The 19,268-nt window shown below is 37.3% G+C and overlaps 1 protein-coding gene across 1 annotated transcript in view; it reads left to right on the top strand.

Annotated features, from left to right (window-relative positions):
* Positions 1-19,268, top strand: part of LOC134348479 (protein boule-like) — a 116,467-nt gene that overhangs the window by 23,749 nt on the left and 73,450 nt on the right. The window contains exons 5-7 of the mRNA XM_063051929.1: positions 10,281-10,356; positions 11,147-11,274; positions 13,768-13,848. Coding sequence (XP_062907999.1) covers positions 10,281-10,356; positions 11,147-11,274; positions 13,768-13,848 — 285 coding nt within the window. The remainder of the gene's footprint in view (positions 1-10,280; positions 10,357-11,146; positions 11,275-13,767; positions 13,849-19,268) is intronic.

Genomic DNA, 19,268 nt, shown 5'->3' on the forward strand with positions numbered 1-19,268 from the left:
CCAGAACTGTTCCAATATAGAACAAGACCAAAATATATGTGTCAGTGTAGCTATCTCAGTTTTACATCTATCACAATGACTATCAACATTAGAAAAGATTTTAGAAAGTCTCTCCTTCATCAAGTGATAACGATGTACAATTTTAAATTGAATCAATGAATGGCTAGCACAAATTGAAGGAGTTAACCAACTTCAAAATCCGCATCCAATCCTCCATCATAAGTCAAATTAAGTTCCTTTTCCCAATCCTGTTTAATCTTAGATAAAGGATGCTTATCCCATTGTAATAATAAATTATAAGTTCTTCCAATAGAACCCTTGATCAAAGGATTCATACTCATAATAGTATCTTAACAGGTCAGTCTCCAATATGTAAGGAAAATTACTTAAATATTTTTGTAAAAAATGTCTAACTTGAAGGTATTGCAGCAAGTGAGAGTATGAAAGAGAATATTTATCAATTAATTGTTCAAAAGACATTAATTTATCTTCTTTAAATAAATCCAAAAAAGTATTAATACCTTTATTTTTCCAAAGTAAAAAAAAGTTGGATCACTCAAAGAAGGCTTAAAAAAGTAATTTTGATAAACTACAAAGTTTAAATTTTTTAAGATTAAAAAAATTGTGGAACTGGAGCCAAATTTGTGAAGAACACTTAGTCACAGGATGTAGGTTTAAATTAACAACTTCAAGTAATTGCGCAGCTCCCAATAACGAGGTTAAATAAAACTGTTTTACAACTTCCAGTTCCAGGTCTACCCAAATCGGCCGATCACTCTTATCAACCCAGTATAACCAAAAGGACATGTATTGCACACTAACAGCCCAATAATACATTCTTAGATTAGGCAAAGCAAGACCTCCATCCTTTTTCAATTTTTGTAAGTGACATTTACTAATTCTTGGTCTTTTATTATTCCAAATAAAAGATAAAATAATAGAATCAATCCGATCAAAAAACTTCCTAGTCAAAAAAGCAGGAATATTCTGAAATAAATATAAAAAAAATTTGTTAAAATCATCATTTTAACTATATGAATACGACCAACAAGCGAAAATGTAAGTGGACTCCATCTACTAAATAAATACTTCATACTACTAAAGGAACAAAATTGGCTTTATAAAGATTCTTATTTTTTTTAGTAATTATAATACCTAAATATCTAAAAGAGTCTGTGACTTTAAAAGGAAGGAGTATTATATAGAGACAGAATCATTTAAAGGAAACAATTCACTTTTACTAAAATTTATTTTATATCCTGTAAAACCTCCAAATTCATTAAATAATTTTAGCAAGGTAGGAATAGATTCGTCAGGGTTAGATATATAAACCAATAAATCAGCGTAAAGAGAGATCTTATGCATGGTCTCATTCACAAAAATCCCATGGATATTTTTAGCCTCACGAAGAGCAATAGCAAGGGGTTCTAATATTAAATTAAACAACAGGGGACTTAATGAACAGCCTTGCCTTGTCCCCGGTGAAAGCTGAAAAAAAGGAGACCTACAATCGTTAGTGACAACAGTAGCAATAGGGGCTTTATATATCATTTTAATCCAATTATTAAAATTAGCACCAAAGCTAAAATTCTCTAAAACATTGAATAAATATTTCCATTTAACTCGATCGAACGCTTTTTCAGCATCCAAAGATACACCACATTGTGGAGTTTTAAAAGAGGACGAATATATAATGTTAAATAGTCTCCGAACATTTGAAAAAGAATAGCGTTCCTTTACAAAGCCTGTTTGATCTTTAAAAATAATTTTACCCAAAATATTTTCCAACCTATTGGCCATTATCTTTGACAGAATCTTGGCGTCGACATTCAGTAATGAAATAGCTCTATATGAAGCACAGTGAGTGGGATCTTTATCTTTTTTAAGAATTAAAGAAATAGAAGCCTTGTAAAAAGTAGAGGGTAAATCACCTTTCACAAAAGAATCCAACATTTCCTACATGTACAGAGAAAGCAACTTCCCAAATTTTTTATAAAATTCTACAGGATAGCCATCAAGTCCCAGGGACTTAACCAGATTGCATTGAAAAAATGGCTTTATGAATTTCGGCTTCAGTGATTTGAGAATCAAGAGTTTTTTGATCCTCAGCTGAGATGTTAGGAAAAACAATCTTTAGTAAAAAAGTATTCATTTCAGACGATCGTAACGGACATTGAGATATATAAAATTCAGCATAAAAATCTTGAAAAATCTTAGTAATTTCTTCATATTCCTGAGCTAAGGTACCATCTTCCCTAGGAATTTTCATGATTTGCCTTTTGGCTGCAGCCATTTTTAATTGAGATGCGAGCAGTTTATTATTTTTATCTCCAAACATATAAAATTGGCTCTTTAACTTAAGCAAATATCCTTCAATGGGATGAGTTAATAACAGGTTATATTATGATTGAAGTGCCACCCTTTGTTTAAATAAATCAGTATTGGGGGAAATTGCATAGATATTATCTAAATCTTTAATTTGTTTTGAAATTCTATCTAATTCTGCTTTAGTTTTTTTAAGTTTAGCTGAATAAGAAATAATCTGACCATGTAAAAATGCTTTAAATGTATCCCAATATAACTAATTTAGACATAGCCCCTATATCTGTGTTTCAATGAAACTGACAAGTTAGGGTTTTGCAATAATGTCTGAGACATGCGCCAAGGTGGGCAGACAAGAATGACATCATCAAACTCAAAAGAGAAACTCAGAGGCGCATGATCAGGTATAGCAATAGCATCATATTTGCAAGTTTTAACACTGGACAAGAAGCGGGGATCGCTTATAATGGATCCTCGAATATTTTTTATAAACAAGTGAAAAGAAAGAATATTCTCTATTATCGTTATGGAGATACCTCCACAAATCAATCAACCCAAAATCAATCAAAAAGGAATTAATAAATGCCGTGGATCGATTTGGAAGTCGCTGATTGGTTGAGCTCTTATCAATCGTACAATTTAAGCAGCAGTTAAAATCCCTGCCCATTATCAGCATATATTCATTTAAATCAGGCAGTAAAGCAAATACCTTTTTAAAAAAAGGATCATCTAACTTAGGACCATACAAATTAACCAAAGCAACTTTTCTGTTATAGATTGTTCCTTTAACAATTAAAAATCTACCATTAGAATCTGATTCAATATCCTCTGGAATAAATATATTAATATATTAGGTTTAATGACAATAGACACGGTGCCTTTTGTTTTACTCTGAGAAGTAGAGTGGAATTGCAAACCATTCCACCATCCAAAAAATCTATTTTGATCTCCTGCCCTGATATGTGTCTTTAGAGCAAAAATTATATCAGATTGGAATCGGTTAATAATTTTAAGTCTTTTTTCGTTTAATAGGATGATTCCAACCATGTACATTCTAACTTATTATATTAATCTGTTTAAATACCATACTATAATTTTATTCTACTTTATACATGCACAGAGCACATACCAATACGGGATGATCAAAAATGGCAGTGATGAAGAATACAACCACATAAAAAACAGGCATGCTCCGGAATCACCCAATGGGAAAAAACTCATAACTCTAAACCCACCCACCCACACTGGAAGCCCGAAAAAGGCAGCGATCTACAATAGAGTTCAAAGCTACTGACTGCTCTGTCTGTGTTTTCTTTCCCTCCCCCAGTTAGTAAAAAAGTAGAGTGACCTTGTAAAAAAACAATGAAGTCTCAGCAAAAAAAATTTACATTCCATGGACTAATAAACAATAAAGAACCAAAACAATGTTGTCTCTTAGAGAGAAAAACCAGTGCCATCTTTGAGTTTAATATTAATTCCCTAAAAAAGCTTTAAATTCAATTATAAAATGTTATAATAAAACAGGAAAAGATATATAAAAAGCCCTATTAGTAGGAAAAAACTACCAATTAGCTGATTTAAAAAAGAAACAAACTAAGTGTTAAATTAAAGGAACAAATCCCGTTCTTCTCTCAGTCGAATGTTCAGATGATCATTTAGACAGACATACTTGAGCCGTAAGTCTTTCCAAAGGAAAACCAACAGTGTGCAGTAATGAACAGCTCTTCTTGTCTTCTTTAATTAGTGTCTCAATGAAATATACAACTGACCTTCATAAATCTTCTTTCCAAAATGCGAATAATATACAGATAGCCAAACAGCCTTTCAGATAGTTCATTCAGCTGCAGCGTCAGTAACAGCGGCGGGTATGGCCTGAACAAAGTCCAGTGCAGCTTTTGGATCAAACAAAGGAAGAGGAGGAGTATTAGCAGGAAAAATTTTTAATTCTTGTCGGATACTTCAAAGAGGGAAAAAGTTTTTTATCATATGCTTGTTTCATTACCAGGGCAAATTTTGATCTTTGTTCCATTATCTCTCTTGGATAATCTTCGTAAAAGCGGAGCTCAGATTCCATTAAAAAAACTCTGTTTTCTTGCCGGTCGCATTATTTGATCTTTAATTTTAAAGTGATGAAAGCAAACCAGAACAAGATCTTGGTTTACTAGAATCCTTCAATTTTGAGATAAACACCCTGTGTGCCCTTTCTGTAGCAGGCGGCTTTGATAGAATGGTAGGAAATGTGGAAATGTGAAAAAGCTTACTGAAGTAAGCAGTTAAATCTCCATCTTCAGCTCCTCCTTGCAGCCCAACAATTCGTATATTCTTTCGTCAAGACCTAGTTTCCAGGTCTATAATCTTATTTTGATATCTTTCCAAAGGAGTTGTAGCCTCAGACAACTTTTACTTGGTTATCTTCAATTCCTCTTCATGTGTAATAACTTGAGTTTCCAGGTTTTTTTAAGTTTTCCCAGAAATGACTTCATTTCATTACTATTCTTTTCCAGTTGGTCTTTAATTGATCCATTCTGATCCTTAATTGAATTCAGTGTCCGAAGGATATCTTCACCCCACGATGGCATTTCATCAGGTCTTTCCTTTTGCACCTTTCGTTTCCCATTACCTTTATCACTAGGTTCAGGTAAATTCTTCCCATTTCTGGTAGGCATAGACATATTGTTCCCCCTCAAGAATCAGCAAGTAAAAATTTCAAATTCAAAGATTAAACTAGGGGGAGAGAAAGAAAACTAAGAGCAGCACAAAAATACTGCTACTCCATTTGCAGACAGGCAGTCCTCTGACTTTATTTCTTACATCCTTCACATACATGGGGAGTTAAAATCTTTATGTTATGTCTCTGTCTAAATGTGCAATGTGTAATCATAGTAATTTATAATAAATAGAACAATCATGTAACATAGAATTCGCTCAAATCAGCATGAGGTAATCAGTCTGATGGCCTAGTGGAAGAAGCTTTCCTGGAGCCTGTTGGTCCTGGCTTTTATGCTGCAGTAGCATTTCTGGGATGGTAGCAGCTGGAATAGATTGTGGTTGGGGTGACTCGTGTCCCCAATGATCCTTCAGGCCCTTGTTTCACACCTCTCTTTGTAAATGTCCTGAATCATGGGAAGTTCACAACTCCAGATGTGCTGGGCTGTCCGCACCACTCTGCAGAGCCCTGCGATTAAGGGAGGTAGAGTTCCCATACCAGGCAGTGATGCAGCCAGTCAGGATGCTCTTAATTGTGCCCCTGTAGAAACTTCTTAGGATTTGGGGGCCCATACCAAACTTCCTGAACCGTCTGAGGTGAAAGAGGCTCTGTTGAGCCTTTTTCACCACACAGCTGTTGTGTACGGACTATGTGAAGTCCTTGTGATGTGGATGCCAAGGAACTCAAAGCTGTTTACCCTCTTAACCCCAGATCCATTGATGTCAATGGGGGGTTAGGCCCTCTCCATTCCTCCTGTAATCCACAACCAGCTCCTTTGTTTTTGCGACATTGAGGGAGAGGTGGTTTTCTTGACACCACTGTGTCAGAGAGATGACTCCTTCCCTGTAGGCTACCTCGTTATTCTTTGAGATGAAGGCCAGTTAATATAGTGTCATCGGCAAATTTAATTAGCAGATTAGAGCTGTGGGTGGTGACACAGTCATGGGTATACAGGGAGTAAAGAAGAGGATTTAGTACACAGCCCTGAGGTGCTCCTGTATTGAGAGTCAGGGGTGGAGGTGAGGGGGCCTACTCTTACCACCTGCTGGCGATCTGACAGAAAGTCCAGGATTCAGCTGCACAAGGCAGGGTCAAGGCCAAGATCTCTTGAGCTTCTTGTCGAGCCTGAATGGAACTATGGTGTTGAATGCTGAATTGTAGTCCAAGAACATCGTTCTCATATAAACATTCTTCTTCTCCAGATGTGTAAGGACGGTATGTAGAGCAGAGGCTATTGTGTCGTCTGCCGATGGGTTGTGGTGGTAGGCGAATTGTGTCCTTGTTAGCCCAGTGCGCTACTGTGTACACTCATGACTATGTGGCTAAGCACAGCCCAAACACCTTCTATAAATTTACCAAAGGCACTGCTGTTGGCGGATCTCAAATGGCGATGAAGAGTGTACAGGAAAAAAAATAGTTCAGCCGGTTGAGTGGTGTCACAAAAATTTTGCACTCAACGTCACAAAGACCAAGGAATTGATCATAGGCTTCATGAAGAGGAAGTTGGGAGAAAACACACCTATCCTCATTGAGGGGTCAGCGTACTGAAGGATGAGCAGTTTCAAGATCCTGGATTCAATATCTCGCAATCTATCCTGGGCGCAACACATCGAAGCAATTATGACAAAGGCAAACCAGTGGCTCTACTTCATTAAGAGCTTGAGGAGATCTGGAATGTCACCAATGACACCTGCAGATTTTCACACATTGAAGAGCATTCTGACTTGTTGCATCACCACCTGGTATGGAAATGCCAATGTATGGGAATTGTAAGGGGTTTGAGGATTGTAATTCAGTCAGCTCTATCATGGGCACAGTCCTCCCTGATATTGAAGGTATCTTCGAAAGGCAGAATTCATCATCTAGCATATGTCCTCTTCTCATTACTACCATCAGGGAGGAGGTACAGGATCCTGAAGACCTACACTGTTTTAGGAACAGCTTCAGCTCCTCTGCCTTCAAATTTTTGAACAGTACATGAGCACAATCTCACTATTTCTATTTTGCACATTTTTTATTGTAACATAGTAATTTGTTATGCCTGCACTGCACTGCCACAAAACAACAAATTTCACCATTTCTGTCAGTGACAATACACCTGATTCGGATTGTAAGCATTCCTCGACTTTGCGTTATTTAGGACTTAAAACGTCATGAAGTTCTACAGTGTTTCACTGAATTTCTTACTGGTTTGGTGCATTATAATTATTTTAGAAGACTAGCATTGTACCGGTGAATTATGTCACATTTTGAAAAACTAGATATTAAATATGTTGGAGTGATTTTTGGGTTTAGGTCATCTACATTTAGCAAATGGCTTGGATTTAATTTGGAACGATGCATTTCCTAAAAGCTGTGAATCCCAGTCCACAGACGATGCTGGCATCTGTGGGACAGATGTGAACCAGAAGGTGTGAAGTTTGCATGTAGCTTCAAAAGAAAGCTACTTTGTAAATATGGAATTGTCCTTTGTGTTTAACGAATAAATATCGAGCCCTATGTTGGGACAGCAGACTGTTCCACCAAAAGCATCTCCATATGATGCCTGCTGTACCTTGTTTTGTCGAATAAAGAAGCTGCTTTGTATCTACCAGTAACTCTTCTCTCCAGTGATTTCATTCACGCAACAACAAAATATTGATGTTCAGTGACAACAATCTTACAGAGACCTCTGGATTAGTGTACAGTTGTGTCTGCATTACCCATTTGTTTGTGCTAGTCTTAATTCCATTCCTGGCTATCGATGCCCATTTATTTGCAAGCGAGTGTTCAGCCAGAAGGAAAATATATGTACAGAGTTAAACGTGGTTACTATTTAATAAATCGACAGGGAAAAAATTAGGTGTGAATTGTTTTCTTATTTTTTTCTACCCTTTATACCGTAGGTATTATTCCAAACAGCACACTTCACTTACATTGTGTTTGATGACAGTGTATGAAAATTTTGCCAGTAATTCAAGAGAATGTGTGCATAAGTAATTAGAATTCAGTACTTAAATGATGGTGTTTTCTGTCACTGGAATTTATGCTACTTCCTTTCTGAGTTTGAATACAAATAGAGACTGTTAAATTACCCATGGCAGTATTGTTACTTGCTAATGTGGATGCATCTGATTGCACAGTGAGGTTCCAATACTTCCTCTGTCCTTTTTCTGAGCAAAATTAAATTGGAATATTTGGTGGTTTTTGAATCAGTTTGTTCTCTGTCAAAGATTGGATCATAATGCAGTAAAATTCAGAAGATCAGATGAACCACAAGAGATCTGAATAGATCTTTTTTTTAAATGCACCAGGTTGATAAAATTTTCTTTACTGCCAAACTTCCTGAGCTATATGAGTTATAGAGTTAAACAATAAGGCGTGAAGAGTTCTATTCGGCATTATTGAAAGAAGCAGTTAAGTGCTAGAAGAGTACTGTCTGTTTTTGATATGGATGCCACTCAGACTGGTGATGTGGAAGATCTGTATGGTATCAAAGGAGACTCTGACTCTTCATCTTTTTTTCTCCAGTCCTGATGAAGGGCCTGAGCCTGCCGCATCGACTGTTTACTCTTTTCCATAGATGGTGCCTGGCCTACTGAGTTTCTCCAACATATTGTGCGCGCTGCTTGGATATCCAGCATTTGCAGATTTTCTCATTTATGACAGACTGGGCTGATGGATTTTTTAATTTATCAGGCATTATTCTTCTTGATTATGTTACATTCTAGTTGCAATTAGTACTAGAGTATATTTAAGAGTGGGATTTTTCCTGTCAGCACTCAAAAACAATTCAGAATAATGATAACATTGTAGGTTGGTATTTCTAATGCCTTCCCAAATAAACTATACTTGTGAATGAAATCTGTTTGCAACTGTGCTTATTTCAGGGAAGTACTCAACATTGCTTAATTTCAACTGAAATCAAACATTCAACCTTGGCAGGGGGTTGAATAGTGTTTTATGTATTATTCTTAGAACTTAGTGACTAGAAATAGATTGATACTGTCAAGGAAATCAAGAAGACAAAGAAGAGGGTACGGAGGGTATGAGATGAATCTAGCAGTGTGACTAGAGTGAGAGTATATCCCTTTCAGGATGAGCAGAGCCACCTATGTCTTGATCTGCAAAAGAAAGATGAGATTTTTAGTGAATGTTTCTCGTTTGCTTATTGAGGGGGAGAAATGAGGATTGCTCAAAAGGGAAACAATTGGAGATGCTTTGAAGGATATTTGTATAACCAGGAAGGAGTATTTGCAGCCTTACTGCACTTTGAGTGCATCCTCGAAATTTGCCGGGGGGGGGCGGGGAGAGAAGTGGAGAAGAAATTGCAGAGTCCCTTACAGAGATGTATGCTTTATCTTTAGACACTGATGAAGTTATCAAATGATGTTCCGATATTTATATCTAACAAGGCCAGGAATGACAGGCTAATCAGCCTGACATCAATAGTGCAGAAGTTACTGGAGGGAATTCTAAGGGACAGGATCTACCAACATTGGATAGATAAGAATTTGATTAGAAGTCAGTATGACTTTGTGCCTGGGAATTCGTGCTTGGTGAACTTTTTTGAGTTACTTTGAAGTAATTAAACGGTAGATGAAGATGGTAAGTGTATAGAATGAACTGCAAGAAGTGGTTGAGGCAGGTTCAGTAGTATAATTTAAGAAGCACTTGGATTGATAGTACATAGAGGGGTGGGACTTATGAGGGATAAGTGCCGAATGCAGGAAATTGAGAGTAGCTGGGTTGGGATGGACTCACTGGGCCAAAGTGTGTGTATCCATGCTGTAACACCCTATGATTCTAACTATTCTGTCTGAAGCCCAAACAATCTGAGCTCACTGGGTACTGTTTTCTCTATCCTCCTTCCAAGGATTTTGGTATGATCATCTCAACCCAAACTCTATGGAAAATAAATTAATGTTATGCGAGTTCCTGTTTGTCTTCAGTTTTACAGAGACCCTTTGTAAGGTTCAAGAAATATTTAAAGCTAAAATCTGATTGCTGCAACCACTTCAGATTTTTTTTTCCAAATTTAATGTTTTCCCCTAAGTATTCTTACAATTGTAATGTTGGTGCAATTTAGATTGAATATAATATGTTAGAAATTTTTGAAGGATACACTTAATCTTATATGTTATGCTGAAAATTTATAGCTGGGTGAAAAAATCCTTTACTTTCCAAATTCATATTAAATTATACTTTTTAGTTCTGTATATGACTTCTGTTTTTTAATTTGATAATAAGTTTTGTAACTTTATGTTTTCAGGCAGAAAAGTTGAATTACAAGGATAAAAAACTGAATATTGGTCCTGCAATAAGAAAGCAGCAAGTGGGGATACCACGTATGTATTTAATATAGTTGATAATTCTGGGAAGAATACAGTGGACTGTTTAATGACTGCACTAATGAAAAGATGTAAAAGCAAATAGATTCAAGGCAGTTTTAATAAATCTTATGGGGACAGTGCACTACCTCGGATGAAAATCCACAGCTTCATTGTGAACCATTTTTATTTACAGTTTAATTTCATGTTGAGACCGTAAATCTATTCACTGGTTGAATAGATACGTAATTATTAATGATTTGGGGAGATTCATAGTGAGTTGGGATTTTTTTAAATCAGCTTTGCCAAGTCTGATAGCAGAATATCACAAGTGATTTCAATTTGTGTATTCCTTTTATTTTGTAAATTACTTGTTTTTTACATAATTTAGTAGCAAATGCTTTGAGAGTTTCTGTTGGGATTCTGTTCATGCTTTATATTTTGTATTTCTGAAAGTTTTGCTTTGCACATTGTTGCTTTATTCTTTCTAGTCAAATTGTATTTGTGATGAGTTTCATGCCAGGGTAAGATGAATCTCATTAAGTGTCTTTAATGCTATAACATCAGTGTATTAGGGTGCTCAAAATAATTTCCCTTACAATCTTTTACCCACATGATGCTGAATTATATTGATACTGCTATCGTCTCAGGAGGATGACTTTGAGAGTTTAGGTAAATGCTTGTTAACTTTCAGCTTGTATATGAGCTGGTATGAAATTTTCTGTAGAAGATTATGTATTAACCTTTACGCATTTTTTCAGTAAGTGCTCAGTATTTTTAATTGAATCACATTGTGCCTGTTGAGTAGGAACAAGCTTAATGCCAGCAGCTGGGACAATGTACTTAACCACTTCAACAGGATACCCATATACATACCACAATGGAGTGGCTTATTTCCACAGTCCAGAAATTGCTTCTGTTCCACAGCCTTGGCCTGTGAGTAAATGCATACTTTTTTTTTAATTTTCCAGGAACCAGCATTAGAGGAAATGAAAAAATTAATGAAGGGGAACATTAGTTAGGAGAGAAAACTAGCAAGTAATGTCAAAACGAACAGGAGGATTTCAGTTAGATACATAAAAAGGGTGTAGATAGGACGAAGAAATCAGTAACAGGAAACAGGAAAATGGCAGATAGGTTTGTAACAGTATTTTGCACCAGTCTTCGTGGTGGAGGGTACCATAAGTATTCCAAAGATATCTGATGAGCTAGTTCTAAATAATATTTACAATAATCATTGTGTTCTATCAATGTGCAAAGTATTGGGGACCAAAGGGAGACAAGTCACCAGAAGCTGAAGGCTTACACCCGGGTGATTTGAAGGGCAGTGCCATTGTAGTCTGCCGGACTGACTTCTACATTGCAGTGGTCAGGCAGGTACACTTGGACACTTTTTCTTACCCCTGAAGCAGGACCCCATTAAGAATGACCAGGCCACCATCTCCCTCACCATCACCAACCCCATCACTGCAGAGGTCTCCCCTCCACAGCCTCCAACCTTATTTTTCCCCAACCCCATACCAGCTGTTTCTACCTTTTGCACAAGATTCATGAGCCAGGCTGCTGGTAGCTCCATTGTTTCTGCTTGCTTCTGCCCTGCTGAACTCATGCTCTCACATCTGAATCCATCTTGTTGAACATACCCCCCCCCCATAGAATTCCTTTCCACCTACATCTATGGTAGCTCACATGCTCTACGCCACTTCCAACAACTTTCAGTTCCCTGGCTCCAACCGATTCATTTTCAACATGAATGTACAGTCCCTGTACACTTATATCCCTCTTTAGGAAGGCCTCTGGGCTCTCGTTTCTTTGTGGATAACAAGCTCATCCAGTCCCCTCCACTACCACCCTCCTCCATCTGGCAGAACTGGTACTTGCCCTCAACAACTTCTCTTTCTGATTTCTCACTTGCTCCAGTGTAGCTCTGGCGGTTCGCCTGGGCCCCAGTTGTGCCTGCTTTTTCACTGGCTATTTGGAACAATCTGTGACCCTGGCAATGCTCTCCAACCCCCTTTCTGCTACTTTGATGACTGCATTGGGGCACTTCCTATACCCATGCAAAGCTCATCAATTCATAAACTTTGTTATTGACTTCCTTTCTGCCCTCAAATTCACTTGGTTCACCCCCAACATTTTCTCTCCTTTCTTGGTCTCTTCCTCTTTGGAGACAGATTGTATCCAATTGAGATCTTCCACAAACTTACTGATTCCCATGGAAAGCTCAACACTTCTTCCCAACAAGTTGTCTGCAAGACTTTATGCATGTCTCATGTTGAAATTGCATCAGCAATAAAGCATAACCAGTGGTGGGAAATGCCTGTTTGAATTCTTGAAGTAACATACAACCACACAGGTTTCAGAGTTTTGCTTTATATGGACAATGGAAATATCACTCACTGAGAACTCATACAAACGCTGTTTTACTGCATGAAAATGTCATGTTTTTCAGGTTTTCAAACTAGTTTGAGCATTATCTGAAAAAAAAAGCCACTTAAAAGGTCAGATTGTCCAAATGCGCAGAGTGATATTAATTTAGATGGTTTTCATTATAAACATGGATGTAGAAATCTATATTGAATATAGAATAGGGTCAGATCTCCTCAAACAGATAATGAGGACACTCAGATACATTATTTTGAAGAATTTGTGGAAAGAAGCTGAAGCAGTAGTCTTAATGTCAAATGTTAGTAAAATGACGAAATGAATTTTGCTTTGAGGTCTGCTTCAATTTTTCTGTAGCTCCTGATAATGACACTGTTTGATGACCCATGAACAAACCTGCAGGGATGAGTTACACCATATTCTTGTTAAACACAAACTTGTATCTGCCCATTGTGCCTCTTCATGTGTGTTTTGGAGGCAACAAAAGAGCCAGGGAAACATGCCTTTTAGCTGCAATGTCAGCTCAATATGGGATGGGTTTGCTTGTATGGTTTGTTTAGATCCTGTCACTCCTAAAGAACAAGGAATTAATGTAATTAAACATAAATCAGAAAGGCTGTAGGATTAGATAATAGTAATATTGCTGATGACTGAAATGGCAGAGGTGTTAATTTGCATCATACAATGTTTGATCGATATTAATGTCAATAATTTGGTAATAAATAATGAGAAAACCTTGAAAAATACAAAATGGAAATCTTAGACCAATGGGAAATAAAGTGGGAGGAGGTTCATGGTGATGAGAATTTTTGGAAAGAACTTCATAAAGAAAAATGTTATGTAAAATTTGGGGAATGAATACATATATTTGAATTGGTTAAATAATCTGTTACGATCCCATAATATTCCATAATTCTATAATTTGCTTTGATATGGGGAGGAGAAACTACCTTTTGGAGGGATTCTTATAATATGAAATCTTCCAATTGTGTAATGTTGTTTGTGTCATCTTTTATGAAACTGCTTACTGTTCTACTCCATCAGCCTCGCTCTATTTCTAGCTCACCAGTAATGGTGACTCATCAAGCTCAGCCAATTTACCAACAGCCAACATACCATTATCAGGTAGGAATTTCTAACAAACGGTACATTATCTATATAGTGAGGCAATAAATGAATGTTTTAATGTTTTACACGATCTACTGCCATCGGACAAGGGGTACGGGAGCCTTTGATCATACACCACCAGGTTCAGGAATGTTACCCTTAAAATCAGGCTTCTGAACCATTATGGATAATTTCACTCACCTCAATTCTGAACTGGTTCCACAATGTACAAGTGCACTTTCAAGGACTCTACAACCCATTATCTCAGTATTATTTATTTACTTATTTTTATTTGCACTATTTGCCTTGTATTGCACATTGGTCGATTTGTCAGTTTTTGTTTATGTATAGTTTTCATTAATTTTATTGTATTGTAAATCCTTCAAGAAAATGAATCTCAAGGTAGTATATAGTGACATAAATGTACTTTGATAAGTTTACTTTGACTTTTACTTTTTTTGAGATTAGATTTCACAAATTTATGCTATTTTAGGAGCTTTGGAAGAAATATTTATCAAATGCAGTGGTATGATGTCAAATTTCTGTTCACAGATTTTTCACTCATTTTAATTGATTAAGAGCAATACATATCACAATCTCCTAAAATATTATGATTATGTGTTTCATTTCTGTAACACCTGTTGTTTAAGGACCCCTGGTGTTCTATCTAGTATCAGTGCATTTTGTGCTATCCATTATTTTGGGAATGGTAGCACTTCCACATGTTGGATATATGTCAATAATATTGACAGTGTGTAACACTGATTTGATGCCAGTGCTGCCAAATTTGATTGCAGCAATTCAATTAATAACTAACTCATACAACAAACCAGTGTTTAACAACTGGGAGAAACCATTCCAATCCCTATCTCTGGTATTTGAAAGGACCATATGCAGATGACAGCACCCTTTTAGGTTTATTCACCTTTCTGAATATGAACACCATTGATTGCATTTGTTGCTCATCCCTGTTGTCAACATTTTGAACAGATGTAATCCAGCTGATGGGTAAGGAATTTTAAGATATAGACCCAATGAAAATGAAAGACGAACAATGTATTTTTCTAAGTCAGGATGCTATATGACTTAGAAGCATTCAGGTAATTGGATCTTGTAAGTGCTCGGTGGATAGAGATCATTTGTGTGTGCTATGTTGTCACAATAATTAAGGCAAATAACTGCATTTCATCTCAATGGAGAGAATGAGCTTTATTATGAATATTTACAAACATTCCTTAAAACTGTTAAAACTTACATAATTCAAACTAAAATAAATTGTAGCAGCATTTCTCCCATTCATGTAAATGAGAATTGCACCCATACCAGATTTGACATATTTTCTTACGATATTGAATTAGGCTATTCATCTCATCCAATTATTCTCCCTGAAACCTATTCTCTCTTGAAGGTCCATCAACTATCCATTGCCTACAATTGGGGTAATTTGCTGTATTAATTTTTATTCACTAAGAGTAAAATTGAACATGTGCTTGGGGTCTGGTTTGACGACCTCAAGAAAACCCATGCATCCATATAGATAGCACCAGAAGTCAAAGTTAAAACCAGGTCACTAGAGCTGTGAACCATGCTAATATTTAATGTACCCTTAACTTGGTGCAGGCTTATTTGGCAGGTTTTCCAGCCTTGCAATTTCAAAATTTGTTGTATTTTCAAAATTGAAGATTTTGCAATTCCATATTGAAGCAAAGTTGTTAAGTGGCATGAAGAGTGTTCAAGAAATTGTGCAATATTTTATGTTGACGTATTTCCAGTAGGTTGTACAGAATATTCTCTCTCCAATGCAGAATAAAAATTTTATCTTTGGCTGCATTTAAACAATATCTGCAGATGTGTCTTAGACTATTCAGCAGTTTTGGCAACAACCAGATTGTCAGAGGGCAAAACTCCTAATTTAATTTACAGATCCCACACTATTTAGATTGTATCCAGTAATAGCCAAAACTGTTGATGAAAATAATGTTGAATTTCAAGAAAGAAATGTATAGTTTGGATAATGTAACATTCTTTGCATTTCTGGCTTACAGTCTCCAGTTAGGAGATGCTGTATTATTATTTTTCTCAGTTGGATAATCTGAATCTAGCCTTAGAGTAGCTATTTATGTTAGCAGTGCCTTATCTATTTTGTGTTCAGAATAATGGTTTTCTATTTTATTCTTTCTTTAAAAAATGCTGCCAATGAGTTGATCGTTCTATGATCTCAGGTTTACCCTTCCGGAGAAATAGCAAGAATGTTTTTAGATAAGGAAGTACAATACAAGAAAAGTTGTATAAGCACATCTACTGAGGTCTGTCCTAGAATGCTCAGAGAAGTCAAAGTAGCTTTGTTTACAATTTATAAGCGTCCTTTGATTTGGATATGATGCTTTAGGATTGGAATGCCAATGAAGTGCTTTTTTTTAAACAAGGATAAACTATCTAATTCCTGAGCTGTAAAATTGGTAATGTGCAAGTTTTGAGGTCATAATTGAAGGCAGGCAAAAAAAAAGATGTGTTCAACGTTAAATTTCAAATTTAAGAATTTTAGAAACAAGCATGAAAGTGAAATTGTCCATAAATTAGTCCCAAACTGAACACAGTTTTGGTGATTTACCACATCAGCTTAAGAGCTTTCCCTTAAATTTCTCCTTGGGTCTAAACAAGATGCATATTAAAGAAACACACATCAAAGTTGCTGGTGAATGCAGCAGGCCAGGCAGCATCTGTAGGAAGAGGTGCGGTCGACGTTTCGGGCCGAGATCCTTCGTCAGGACTAACTGAAGGAAGCTCTTCCTTCATTTAGTCCTGACGAAGGGTCTCAGCCCGAAACGTCGACTGCACCTCTTCCTACAGATGCTGCCTGGCCTGCTGCGTTCACCAGCAACTTTGATGTGTGTTGCTTGAATTTCCAGCATCTGCAGAATTCCTGTTGTTTGCATATTAAAGATATGTTGTTGCACTATGAAAATAGGAGTGGTCTTTTGTCTTCTGAATTCTGCCACATGTCCCTGTAAACTGATAAAACCTTCCTGTTCAAGATGAATTCGAAATTGCCTGCACTCATTTCAGAAAGCCAGATGAAAAGCAAGCAGTTTGATACTGGTCATAATAGCTGTGTAGATAGAGCATTCATGTTTCTTTCCTACTCTTCAATGGAACAGTGACTTTCACCTGAACACATTTTTAAGTACACCCTATCCTCGTTATATGCGGGGGATACGTTCCTCGCAGTCGGTGCATAGTATGGAAAACGCATAATGTGAATAATTATTTAAATGGAGAAAATAGGGATGCGTTCTGGAGGGCTTCCTAAATACGTTTTATCTGTAATTTATTCACATTTTCATGCCAATACGACACAAAAGCAGTACCACAAGGAAACATTCATATTTCATCAATTTAAGGTAATATGTCATGGAAAGTTAACATACTAGGGTGTACAGTACTCACCAACAGTGGCAGGTGTGTTGTCTCCGGGAGATGAGTGGTTGTGCAGTGGTGTCGAGGGGCTTTACGTGGATGAGCTGGATGGTTGTGTGTCGTTAGGATCATCAAGGACAGCAAGGGGTGAAGGAAGACTCTCAGAAGTCTCAGAACTGCCGGCAGCAGGAGATGACACCGGTTTGAAGAAAGTGGTGAGGGTTGTTTGCTTGGCAGCATTTTGTTTTTCAGCATAAATTTGCTTGTAGGGAAGAAGGATTGACTGCAGGAAATGACTGAAATGCTGACTTTATTCTAAACTTCGGTCCATGTCCATCGCCATTTGTGGCAAGTGCTCCGCAGCCTTAAAAAATTCTGCCAGTTGAATCAGCGATGTTGTGATAGGTGGCAGGAAAAGCACTGTTATGTTAGGATGAATGCTGTCCAAATGTTTAGGATGGGCTGGCGCATTGTCAAGCAATAAAAGAACTTTAAAGGCAAGATTCTGTTCCCAACAGTAGTGTTCAGCCTCAACAGCAAAATGATTAGCAAACCAATCTTCAAAGATTTGACCAGTGACCCATGCTTTCTTGTTAGCGGCCCAGTGGACAGGAAGCATATTCTTACTCAAGCCCCAAGAGCACGGAGGGTTTACTGAATGGCAAACTAAGAGAGGTTTCATCTTACAGTCTCCATCGGCATTGCAACACATAAGCAGAGTCAACCTATCCTTTGCTGTCTTGAAACCTGACGCAGTCTTTTCATCCTTACGTAAGTGCGTTTTGGCATACGCTTCCAAAAAAGCCCGGTCTCGTTTGCATTAAACACCTGCTTTGTTGCGATGCCTAACTCAGCTATCATAGCCTGCAACTGCAAAGGGTTGCATTCAGCAGCTTCATAGTCAGCACCAGCCTGCTCACCACGCACAGGTGTTTAATGGAAACCATCCTCTACTTGCATTAAAGCTAACAATATCACTTGATACTTCCTCACTAGCCTCTGAACAAAGGCAACCATAAATTTCCAAAACTTCTCACACGAAGATAATCGGAACTGAGTGTTTTTTTTGTTTCATGATCAATGTATAAACTCAACATTTTCTACATTTTTGTCATAATCGGGTTATGCACTTTGGTAACAATCTTTGAAGACACTTGTGATGAACCAATCACTGCACTTCTTATTTTCTCAGTATTTTTCTTTATGTTTCTGATCGTGGACTCACCCAGGCCAGAGTAGCATCCCTGTTTATAATTTCCAACTTTTTTTCAAGTGTTACAGTGGTTCTCTGCCACTTGGCTGATGGCCCAGGACTTGACATCGGACGCTTAGGAGGCATAGTTAAATATTTCAAGCACAAAATCAGTGCACCGTAGGTAATAACAGCAAAAGTTTAAGAGCGCATCTACACGTTGCCAAAGCCAATGGGAGACTGGCGGGAGTGAGACTGTGAGGCCTGTGCACGTGACTTGTATTGGCGGGAAAGCGGTGCTTCTCATCCCAACAGCCTCACATAACTGAGTTTTGGACGCATATAAGGAGAAGTTGGTAGAAATAGTTTCAACGCATAACTGTGAGCCCGCACTGTCTGAAGACGCATATAACGAGGATAGGGTGTAGTCCTATCAAGATTGTGATCATATTTCACAAGACCATTGCAAACTGATTTTCCCACATAAAACTACATTATGTCAGTTTCGCCATATGCTATTGATCTAATTGCAAGATCTAACAGCTACAGGCACTTATAAAAACAGACATGGTACTTACAAAGTCATCCCACGCCTTAATCTTGGGCTTTCTGATCACGTCACCACGATGTTAATTCCAGCATACCAACTGCTGCTGAAAATGGAGAAACCATTCAAGAGTACTATTACTGTATGTCCTAATAATATAATCTTCTGTGCTCCAGAACTAACTGGCAGATTTTCAATGAGGGCACCACAAAGGGTGAAGAGAGAGGCCTTGAGGAACATGCCTCATCTGTCACTGGCTACATCTGTAAGTGTCTAGACAAA

Source organism: Mobula hypostoma, chromosome 6, assembly GCF_963921235.1.
Source record: "Mobula hypostoma chromosome 6, sMobHyp1.1, whole genome shotgun sequence".
In the NCBI taxonomy this organism is placed as follows: Eukaryota; Metazoa; Chordata; class Chondrichthyes; order Myliobatiformes; family Myliobatidae; genus Mobula; species Mobula hypostoma.